Consider the following 12,252-nt stretch of genomic DNA (forward strand, 5'->3'; position numbering starts at 1 on the left):
GCCAAAGGCAGAGGCTTTAACCCACTGAGCCACCCAGGAGCCCTTTATTTGACCACTTTAATTAACTAGTCAATACATGAAGTGCAGCCTTGACAAAGTTTTAGGATTAGCTTGAGGATAAGTAGTACACCAAAGTAAACCTATTTTTAAAACCATCCATCTTTATGCTTAAAATATGTATATTTCAAATAGTTAAAAGTAATGCTTGAGTTCTGTCATAGATTGAATGGTGGTCCCCAAATCAATATATCCAATATTCAAATCTCTGGGACTTGAATATTGCCTTATTTGGAAAAAGAGGTCTTCATAGGTGTAAATTAAGTGAAGGATCTTGAAATGAGATCATCCTGGATTATCCAGGTGCTCCCTAAGTATAAGGACAAGTGTCTTTATAAGAGACAGAAGAAAAGACATAGAGAGAAAAAAAAAAGGTTATGTGAAGGCAATAGAGATTACAGATATGCAGACACAAACCAAGGACCACCCTGGGCTACCAGAAACTAGAAGAGGCAAAGACAGACTCTCCCCTAGAGCTTTTGGAGGGGCTGGGGACCCTGCTGACACCTTGATTTTAGGCTTCCGGTCGCAGGAACTGTAAGAGAGTAAATCTCCATTTTTTAAGTCACCAAGTCTACAGAGATTTGTTACAGTAGCCTAGGAAACAAATACTGTGGAAATGAGGCAAAATAAAGATGATGAAACATGTACTGCAATTCTTTTTTTTTTTTTAAAGCTACAAGTGGAAATTCCAACCCTTAGGGTACTGGAAATGAAATCAAAAGCTATTCTGCATCACCTATCATCCCCATTATAACTTTTAGATATACTAAGGATGTCACCCTGGAAGTAACTGACTATGCTTTCCTTTCATGACCCTGCATGCTAAAATCCTCCAATCCTCCAATCCATAATCACCTAGGCTCTCTGAGCTCCCTGCACACCCACATACCCCATGTCTTTCCCTTATGAAATTATATTTTAAGGATTTATCATCTTTAGGTTACAAACTGAAAGGTAATTACGTGTGATTAATTTCTACAAACTTGGAAAAAAATCAAGCTAATTGTTTTACCTTTGGACCTTGTCTCCCTGGATATCCTGGTAATCCTGGAACGCCGAGTTTCCCCTAAAGTTAAAAAAAAAATAATAATGACAAATAAAAATTCTAAGTTGAATTAAGTTCCAATTATGAGTTTAGCGATTTTTCTAAAAGTCAGAACCACATATATGAATATCAGAAAGGAAGGTTTACAAGTTATCGCCATAGTTTACTTGCATTATATTTTCTCATTTGAATAGGGAAAAATTGCTTTGGACATATTTCTAATTCTATACTGTTTGCTAACTTAACTTCTGTGTAAGTGACTGTGCCTTCTTTGGGGACACAGAACCCTGAGATAAAGAGAATTCTAGGGCTCTTTCTGAACTCTCAAGCAGGAATAAAGAAAAAGTTTTTCAACTTGAGTTTTTCAACTCAAGCAGGAATAAAGAAGAAGTTTTTCTTTTTTTTTTTTTTTTTTTAAAGATTTTATTTATTTATTTGAGAGAGAGAGACAGTGAGAGAGAGCACGAGCGAGGAGAAGGTCAGAGAGCGAAGCAGACTCCCCATGGAGCTGGGAGCCTGATGTGGGACTCGATCCCGGGACTCCAGGATCACGCCCTGAGCCGAAGGCAGTCGTCCAACCAACTGCGCCACCCAGGCGTCCCAAGAAGAAGTTTTTCAACTAAGTTTTTCAACATTAAAACTATTTTAAAATTAGTTGATGTAGTTAGAACTACATTTAGATTTTATCATTTCAATTAAAGTGAATCTTCTTGATAAAATTATTTCATTTCTCATTGTAAATATAAAGCAAGCAATCATGAGTTATTTAATTATTTCTCACTGAGTAATTTAAATAACTACAAGAAATTCTGACCTAATTTTTGAGCAACGTTTCTTCTTTTATTAAAAATTTTGGATAAATCTGGGTTAATAGATATATCAAATGTTGCAAATTACAGCTAAATAATGATGACTTTTGTCGAGCATTAATTCGTGCAGGTGAGGACTTAAATGAACCAAAATTTTGTTCCAGTTCAATACTGCTTTTCAATCTAAAAGTGCTAAAACAAATGGTGAATTACAGCAAATTCCAAAGAGGTGTAACAAATACTAAGAGGTTTAAAGTGTTACACTAAGAAAATTGCTCCTAGAACAAAGCATTAATTTCAAAATATAGGCAGAGAGAAAAATGAATTAAATTGAATGACTTGAATCAAATATGTTTGTGGAATTTTACTGTGATTTATTTTCCTCAAGATTTTATAAAAGCGCAGTTCATATATAAAATATTATTTACCAAACTCTTAGACATTAGTAAGCACATAGTATCACTATTTCCAATATATATTTAAACAAAATAAGAACAAAAACAAAAATCCGGATAACTACAGATAATGATAAAAGATGAACAGTAACTTTATAAACAATAAATATTTTACTAGATGCATCAAGGCAAGAAAACAGGAATATAGTTTATAATCCTGTTACTAGAGATTGAACTAAAGAGTTGTCTGATTCAAGATCAACATTGCATAGGTAAGAAGACTTCAGATGGAAAATATGCAAACAAGCCTGAAAAATCTTGCTTATAATGATGTCCCTTTGGATATATTAAGTTATCATATCTGTTTTATGTCACTGATTTCAAGGTTAATGAAATTCTCTAATTACGATCACAAAGGCTTTGTGTCCTATGTTAATTACTGTATTATAATATAAACTCTTATTCACTTCAGAGTCATTTCAAAATAAATCCAGACAGAAAATTTGTTTGCATTTTCAATATGGTGACAGGCAACTTCAATAAAGGGAAAATAATAATGAAATACTAAAAATAAAGAACTGTGGGATAAAGTCCTGATGCTGCTGAAGAGATGGGGAATCATTTACACAGAATAAAGTAGAGCAAGGATGAGAGGAAGGTTCAGAATAATCTACAGCAATTGGCACGGGAGTACTTGAAGTGGAAGGGTCATCGGGCTTTGTAAGCCCCTATTTTTGCCCACTCTTTCCTTCCCCTGCCTAAACGCAATAACATTATGCAGCAGTTCACAGCTGGCAGTTGGGAGGGTAAAACTGCAGAAGAACCACTACATCAGGAGTCCTAATGACATGAGGAAATGTTTTCTTACTTTTCTAATCACAGTGTGTGAATAATTTTTTCTTCATACATTTTTTTCATACATTTTTCTTCTGAGACACGATGGCAAGAAGGGAAATTAAAATCTTCTTAAGTGGCATGGAATTTCCGTATTTTATAGAATAATGAAGGGCTCGATACAGAAAATTTGGAAAGTAGATATACATATTATAAGAAAGGAAATCATCTGAATTACACCACCAAAAAATAATTATTATTTATATTTTTCTTTAGTGTATGCAATACGATAACACTTGCCACAGACATTTCTTGTTCTTTCTTAATTTAACGTCATAGTTACATTTATAAGGTGTTCACATTAATAAATACACTATGAAGGCAAAATTTCAATGTTGTGTAATATTAAATGTAAATATAAATGTAATGGTTGAAAATATTTTTTGACAAATTACTTACAGCACCATGGCTATGAAACCAATGAGTATTAGAATTATCTGGGGATGTTTTTTAAAACATAGCAATGCTTATGTTAACCCCAGACTAAAATTAAAGTCTTCTGAAGTTGGGCTTGGACAACAGCATTTTTTAAAATCACTTGCTCTGTGAAATGCAAGTTTATGTGAAAAAAATAGAAAGTGTACATTTTGGCTTGAGGAGCAAAGATCATTCTACTTCTTCCGAAACCATAAGCTGCCCATCTTTCATTAATTTTTTGATTCTTTGTTAATCAAACTCAAATTCTTAGTCTCTAATGTGGAAGAGCTTGAATTGCTGCTGATTCTACATGGCCAAGGAGAACAGAAGGGAGGGACAACAAGGGAGAGTAAAAAAGGATAATGGACCCATTTCGTGGTTATACTCCTAACAGTAAATGGATATGCTTGAAATGTCATTGAATCCTCTAGATTTCTGACATGGATGACTAAAAATATTTTTAAATGACAATGAAACATCATCTGCAAGAGCACCTGGGAATTTAAAGTTGTTCACTGACCTTTTCTCCTGCTTGACCAGAAGGACCAGGGTCTCCAGTTGGACCTGCTCGACCTTTGGGTCCTTCAGGGCCATCTTCTCCTCTTGGACCTACTTGACCAACTTCTCCCTGAAAAACAGAGGAACATTCTTATAATTTAAAATACATTGGAGACTGAATAATAGAAATTATAGTGTATCAAAAAGTCATATTTTCCAACTCCTCATTTGTTGACTCATTTTTTTATTTAGGACAAAGAGGTGTGAAAATCTTTGATTTCATCAATCTTTCCATTAGTAAGTAAACAACTTAATATAATCTGACATTTGAAAACCTACAGAACTCCAGTGTTACCATGTTTCATAGTAAAGTAATTTTAATGCATCTGTGTTGCAGAAAGAAAGAAAAAAGTAAAAATCATGGTTAGATTGTGGAGGGTGACAGAATAATCAACCCCAAAATATGCCACTTGGGCAAGAAGATTATTTTGAGTTGAAGGCAATTGAGAAGCAGCAGAAGTCAAAGAAGATGCTAAAAGCAAGATATAAATTTGCAAAGGAGCCATCCCTTCCCTCTCTACAACAAAGGTCAAAAGTTAATCACTGGAGACTGCTAGACACCAGAGGAGTCTACATGACAAATTCTATTAATTAGCCTTTATCTAATTGCTCTTCCATATATCTACCTTCCTTCAATTTGCAGTCCTGCAAACTCAAAGTCCTTTTCCTTGTCATGTCTCTAAAAATGCATTCGTGCTTTGCTAAAATGCCAGATAAGCCCACATTCTAACCACCTGCTTCGAATTAATTATGGAGTGCTTCCACGTGTAAGCATGAGGCACATGCTAGAAACCTTCTGTTTGTTGTTCTCTTGTAAATCTGTCTTTTGTCAATCTAATTTTACAGGGCCCCAGACTAAGAACCTAGCAGGTTAGGAGGAAAAAGTAATTTTCCTTTCTAACAATAGCAGTTTTGGAAATCACTGTTTGGAACACAAGAAAAATGTCTCCATTTTAGACTTTGGTTGTCACCTTGAAATGTGTAAGTTATTACCCCCATTCAGGAAACAGACGTTATGTATTTTTTAGCGAAACAAAAATATTCTGAAGTATGCTTCTTTGATATTAGGTATTATTGTGTTAGATATAAAATAATTCTTCCCAATAAAACACAGCTTCGTTTCCTTTGGGGAACTCACATTTTTGTTTCTTTTCTAGACACTCACTACCAGAAAAAAAGTATACCACTTTTTCAATCAAAAATTCAAGATCACTAATAATGGAAGTTCAAGAAAGTTGCAGATATATGGTTTCCAAGCAACACATCTCACTACAAAATTTAGAAGAAACCTACAAAACTACACCTTTTAAGCAATTTGAGCATCAATTTAGAAAAAAAAATTATAAACAATACTACTCAACTTTATACACACACATGCGTATAGGCTACAGAACATATGGAAATTTAATATAATATCTGAAAGACCATATTGCTTCCATAAAAACTAACATGTTTAATTTTCATATAAAACCAAAGAAGCAAAGTCTCAGATAGAATGAATATCTTTATTTATCCTGTGCTTGCTATATTTAAATATAAGATTATACATACACACAGCACACATACATACACACATAAGTTTATGTTCTGGTATGAATTTTCTTCTTACTTACTCTATCACCTTTAAGACCCATGTCACCTTTGAATCCTGGAAAACCATCTTCACCCTAAAAATAGAAGTAATAAAACACATGTTGAATGATTTGTTCGAATTAAACTAAAATATGGCTATATAAAATATGAACAATGATAATTTAGGGAAAATTGTTCTAAGAAATGTGAATCATGTTGTGAAACTTCCTTCTGCCTATTTTAACCTTTATCACCCATATCCTCTCATTTTCTATTGTTACATGGATCTAAGTAACTCTAGGAAATTTTTCTCAAATGTGTCCATTAAATCTTCTTTATCTTATGGGAAAAATAACCATTCTATTTATAACAGCATATATCCTATGCCATTTGAACAAAGAAAGAGTAAATATTTAAATAATTTAAAAATTATCATTTTAACTTTGGAATACAAGAACATTTGATGACCAAATAAAATGTCTTTACCTTTAGGTTTACTAATTCATACCAAAAAATATTATATCATATATTTTGTATCACATCCTTTAGATAAGTGCCTTCTAGCTCAACTTGTGATTACAATCTCTTTCAGATAAAAAATAAGCAAACCGTTATTATCTTTTACATATACACTGAAAATGCTCATTATCACAACAGACGAGTAATACTGAAAATTGGGCCTTCTTTAATTAAAGAAAGCAGATATTTTGACTCTGGCAATATTTCATACCATTCTTATGAAATCTAGACTTTTAAAACTAAGCTTTATGAACAAACTTGCTATCTCTTCATTTCAAGAAAATTAAATAAAAAAATAAATTGCTAAGGAATAACCATTCAATTTTTCAATAGTATTAATTGAGCATTACTCTGTTCAGAGTACTACGGAGTATTTTGAATATTCGTTTTAACAATAAAAACTGAAGGTATAACATTTGCATTAATTTTGGTACAAATGGAGTAGAATGGTGTTCAGAGAAGAAAGAAATGATGATGTTGATGATGATGATGATGATGGTGGTTCCTGTTTTCGGAGTGAGGCAAGAAGTTAAGTGAAGAAGGTTTGACAGAGAAGTTAGCATCTTAATTAGGAATTAGAAAATGATGTGACTTGCAGAGTTTGGGGAAAAGACATGTCAGGTCAAGTTGTGAACAGAGATAGCAAGATTGGCACATTTACTTCCACATCCTGCTGCCAAACGAAGTCTATAAAAAAACAAAATTGATCACATCAATTTTTACTTTAAAGCACCTTAATGGTTCCAAACTGCTAATTATGAATATAAGCTGCCAACCTCGCTCCCTCCTAACCATGATCTACCCTTGTTTGTTCATTTTGGCAGTCTTATCTTTGGTCTCGAATGTCCCTTTCACCCCCACCCGACAACACCCTGGCATTGAGTACGAGAAAAAACTTAATTACCTATATTTCCATTTGTAATTTTTTTTTTAGATTTTATTTATTTATTTGGGGGGGCAGAGACAGAAGCAGACTCCTCACTGAGGAGGGAGCCACGCACAGGGCTAGACCCCAGGATCCTGAGACATTTAATGGACTGAGCCACCCAAGCGCTCCTCCACTTGTAATTCTTGCACTGGTGGCCATTATCATATACACACCCCCAAATCCTTTATCTCCTCTATCTACCTCTGTTTACTTTCACTCTTCTTTCAAGACTCAGTTCATAATTCTGCTATGAAATTTTTCAAGACTTCAATCTCTACCCAACCCTCACCCTAAAATTAATCCCTCTATCCTGTGGGCTCCCTCTGAGCATTTACTATTTTAACAACATCCCATTCTGCACTTAGTAGATCATAGTTCTTTCTTTTATTAAATGGTAGAAATAAAGATTTCTGTCTAATTAGCCTCTACACGTCCAGTGCCTAGTACATTTTTGATCCTTTATAACCATGATATTTAATAAACGTTAACTAAATGGACATTTACTAAATAAACACACCTTAGTGTGTGTTTAGCAAGGTATGTTAAGGTCCATAAAATGTCAGATAATTATGAATATATGAGACCTAAACCTAGAAAAGGGATTCAATCTGGTATTTTGCCTAGACTTAAAAATTCTAACAGGTCTAGAACTTTCCTTTAAGACAAAGGCATGAGGTTTTCAACATTCTGGCTATAAGTAGCCATGTATGTAGGATCCTCTCTATACTGAATGCAACTGGGCAGTAATAGAGGCTTAAAAGCTGAAAATGACCATTTAACTTCCTATTGACTATTGTGTTCATTACCTTCTCCCTAGAGAGAAAGGTAATTACACAGTTGCCAAATTTAGTTTAAAGAACACTGCAATGGAAGTAAAAAAATCAATAACAGTTTTTGGGATTTTTCCAGGCAGAAATTTTTGTATCAGGAGAAAAAATAGTGGACTAGATGCTATTTCTGTGACACTTTTGTTTTCAATACATTCACAATTAGAAAATAAAGTAGAGAAGCAAGTAAGAAATAAATTAGATGACTTAAATGTTAGGTATATCCTTACAACAAGTGGTGTTTTAAAAAACAAGTGACACTATCAAGTTATTACGTTTTCCAGTCCTAAAACTGTTTCCTTCCAAAAGAAAAAAGGAAACAGTTTTAGAATATGCGTAAAAGAGGAATTCATCTATGCCATTTGGTTCATTGGATTATGTTGCTTAAGTTCTAAGGAACACATCTATCTGAACAACGGAGAATTTTAATCCTAATTAGGGTACTTACTATTTCACCTTTAGTTAACAATTAATGTTGTTATGTGTAGAAAGAAAAAAAAATTCAACTTCCTTATCTCTTTAAAGATAGTCCATTATAATATGTACTCAGGAGACAAAATAAACAATAGGTATTAAAATTCATAAAGATTTAATGATTCTTCAGAGCCTAAAAATAGGGAGAACTCATTCTTAGGGAAAAGTTTCCACTAACTTTTATATAAAATTTCTCTAAACTAGATTGGATAAAATAACAGATGTAAATAAAATAAAGGATAAAATAAAAGGTATAGCTGAAAAATACCTGAGCGATTTTTTTAGGAAAAAGTTCTCATTTTACAGATTTAAAATACGATGTAGAGAAACGAGACAATGTGCCTGAGCTTACCAGTCCAGTTAGTATGAGAACTATCATTGGGACTCAGAAATTCCACTCTCAACTTAAAATTTCAATTCTTTTTCTCTATATCTACTTGTTGCTTTTGAGACTATACACCATTCAAAACCCACCAATAATCTCAAGTCGTTTTTCTACACATAAGCAGTACACATTTTCTTTTTCCTGGCTGTTTCTCTTCACATGTATCTCGTCATCTGTAATTTTATTTACCTCTGTCATTTTGCCACTACCCCTTTTTCCACCAAGCTCACAACTTTCCCATCCCAATTAAACTCCTTTCCTTTAAACACTGGCTTTCCTAAAAAAAGGTTGAAAAAATGAGACACTTATTCCAGAGACAAATTTGAATTGATACTTAAATGTCTTAACAAGAAAAATTCCAGGGATGCCTGGATGACTCAATCCTTTAAACGTCTGCCTTCGACTCAGGTCACGATCCCGGGGTCGTGGGATTGATCCCTGAGTAGGGCTCCCTGCTTGGCGAGGAGCCCGCTTCTCCCTCTCCTTCCAATTCCTGCTCTCTCTATCAGTTTCTCTCTCTCTCAGATAAATAAACAAAATATTTTTTAAAAATCAAGAAAAATTCCAGAGGTGATACATATATGTGTACACAGGCCACCTGTAAATAATTACAAGTTCAACCCTGTTTGATCAGTCATTGTGCTCAGCAAGACATTCTATCCTCAAGTTCTTCTGTGATGGTAAGAATGAATTGGGATTCCCATTAAAGTAGCTGAGTTCATTTCAAACGCATGACATTTTTCATACAATAGAACTGAATATAACTGCATAACTTGACAATGTGTCAGTTACTTTTTTTTTTAGAAAAATAAAATACAATGGATAGAAGTCCATCCTTTCTTGTCATCCATTCCTTATTGATGTCAAATCCACACAAGGTGCTGTGTGTGTGTGTGTGTCTGTGTCTGTGTCTGTGTGTATGTGTGTGTGTCTGTGTCTGTGTGTATGTCTGTGTCTGTGTTTGTAACATTATGCCTATGGGAATAAAGTTATCCTTAAAACCAAATTTACATTCCATAATTTTTCAACAAAGCTACAAATATTTTATTTTAAACTCTAACTTTTAAATGTAATATTATAGTAAGCATTAACAATACTGACTGTGATTAATACCATTTTATTTTAACATAATCACTGAAGGATTTGGGGGTTCTACACTGACATTAAGCATCTATGTAAAAAACAAAATCTCAATTTCGGTTTCTTTGTCCAAAAACAAACTACGGGCACCTGGGTGGCTCGGTCGTTAAGCATTTGCCTTCGGCTCAGGTCATGATCCCAGGACCCTGGGACTGAGTCCTACTTCGGGTTCCCTGCTCAGCAGGAAGCCTGTTTCTCCCTCTCCCACTCCCCCTGCTTGTGTCCCCTCTCTTGCTCTCTTTCTCTCTCTCTCTTTCTGTCAAACAAAGACAAACTACAAATGCTCTACAAAAAATCCCACATTCTTTTATCCACTTCTGCCCAGTTTTAATGTTTATTTCCTTCCCATTAATACTTTTGCCTTGCATACAGTATAATGTATAAAGACTTCCTCTTCCTCCAATTGAGTTAGGGTACTTCTAACTTTTGTACTGCATTCCAGCTTAAGAATTTGGAGGATTTTAGCAAAGAAAGAAAGGAATAAATATTCCTCTGTTATGCATACAACTGGATATTGTGTAAATCCTGTAATTAATTTATTCATAAAACAACTCTGTTTTATAAAAGATAAACACATGTAAGAAAAAAAGGATATAGGATTAATTCTGTTTATGACATATCTTTGCTTCTGTTCTATAATTTAGTCCTCACCCCAAGGTATAATCTTTTTTTCAAAAAAGAAAATCAGGCTTTCATTGTCTGGTATCAAGTAATTATTTAATATATTGGGAAAGGAAATATCTGTTGAATAAATTTAAATTTGGGGGGGCTAATAGATATATAGCAATTAAAATCACCTAAATAAATTATATTTTACCTTTTCACCTTTAGAGCCTTTGAGACCTCTGACACCATCTGCTCCCTATGGAATAAATTAGAAAACTTAAATGATTATAATATTTTACATTCAAATTAAATGGTGTGAAAAAAAATAACATTTACCTTTACTCCCCGGGGACCAGGGTAACCAATAGGACCCTGTGGGCCAGGAGGACCCTAAAAAAAGACCCATTGTTATTTAAATATATAATACATTGAAAGTGCTGTTCATTCACACACTATAATTTTACCAAATAATCTACAAGAATATGGCATTTTTCTACTGTTGGTAGAGATGACCAAAGTAAGAAATTTTCTCTTAGACATAAGGTGACAGAGCATTTACATGGATACTTTGTAACATACCAGAGCACCCTTTTCTCCAGACTGGCCTTCTTTTCCAGGATGACCCTATATTTAGTAAAACATAATACTGTTAAGATTCAATATTAATGGTATTCTATAACATTCTGAAGTTTTTCCTTTTTTTTTAAATTTTTCTAATCTAATGTTGCAAATGATACTGAACCTTTTGCATCGGGGCATATGGCTTTAAATGACATTGGAAATTGTAGCATTTTGAAGGAAACATAACAAGGTTATATTTCATAGATATGTTTCACCAACTACATAATGTATTTAAAAGTCTGGAAAAAGTACATGGAACAATACAGAATGTTCATCAACAATTCAACCCCAGTATCAATTAGTTCTTACACAAAGGCACGTGTTTCAATATAACTTCTATTTTGCATATTGATCAAATAATCAAACATGCATCTTTAAAAGGCAGCTTAGGCATATGAATGGGACATTAGAAAACATAGCAAGATCACAAATACTGAAGTGTTAATAACAAAATTATTGAGAGTCAGTAAACAAAAATGTTTAACTCCATCACAATTATATCCAGTAAAAATTTTGGATCTCACCTAAATATATAAGTAGTTTGAGGAGAAAAAAAATAAGTGTAAATAACAAATTTTTAAAAATAACAATTGCTGGAATGTTGAGGTGGTTCAGTCAGGTGGACATTTGGTTCAGGTCATGATCCCAGAGTCCTGGGATCCAGACCTATGTCTGGCTTCCTGCTCAGTGGGGAGCCTGCTTCTCCCTCTCCTACTGCCTGTACTCTCTCTCAGTATCTCTGTCACTATCTCTGTCTTTCTCTCTCAAACAAACAAACAAATAAAATCTTTAAAGAAAATAAGTTACAGATATTATATAATTACACATTTTTTATTATTATGCATTGGGGTACATATACCACTGCTATATGGTATAATTTCTACCATATAGAAATCTCTGAAGGTTGAGGAATTTTTATGGAAGATGGTTAAGGAAATTTACAAATGGTGAGAAATTACTCTGGACCCTCAGGAAACATGGACTTTAAGAGAGAATGGGAAA

General features: G+C 33.7%; 1 protein-coding gene across 2 annotated transcripts in view; it reads right to left on the minus strand.

Annotated features, from left to right (window-relative positions):
- Positions 1 to 12,252, minus strand: part of COL11A1 (collagen type XI alpha 1 chain) — a 201,271-nt gene that overhangs the window by 90,752 nt on the left and 98,267 nt on the right. For both annotated transcript variants that reach the window (XM_044238784.1, XM_044238783.1), the window contains exons 26-31: positions 11,209 to 11,253; positions 10,966 to 11,019; positions 10,841 to 10,885; positions 5,792 to 5,845; positions 4,141 to 4,248; positions 1,073 to 1,126 (exon numbers count right to left, since the gene is read on the minus strand). In XM_044238784.1, coding sequence (XP_044094719.1) covers positions 1,073 to 1,126; positions 4,141 to 4,248; positions 5,792 to 5,845; positions 10,841 to 10,885; positions 10,966 to 11,019; positions 11,209 to 11,253 — 360 coding nt within the window. The remainder of the gene's footprint in view (positions 1 to 1,072; positions 1,127 to 4,140; positions 4,249 to 5,791; positions 5,846 to 10,840; positions 10,886 to 10,965; positions 11,020 to 11,208; positions 11,254 to 12,252) is intronic.

Source organism: Neovison vison, chromosome 2, assembly GCF_020171115.1.
Source record: "Neovison vison isolate M4711 chromosome 2, ASM_NN_V1, whole genome shotgun sequence".
Classification (NCBI taxonomy): domain Eukaryota; kingdom Metazoa; phylum Chordata; class Mammalia; order Carnivora; family Mustelidae; genus Neogale; species Neogale vison.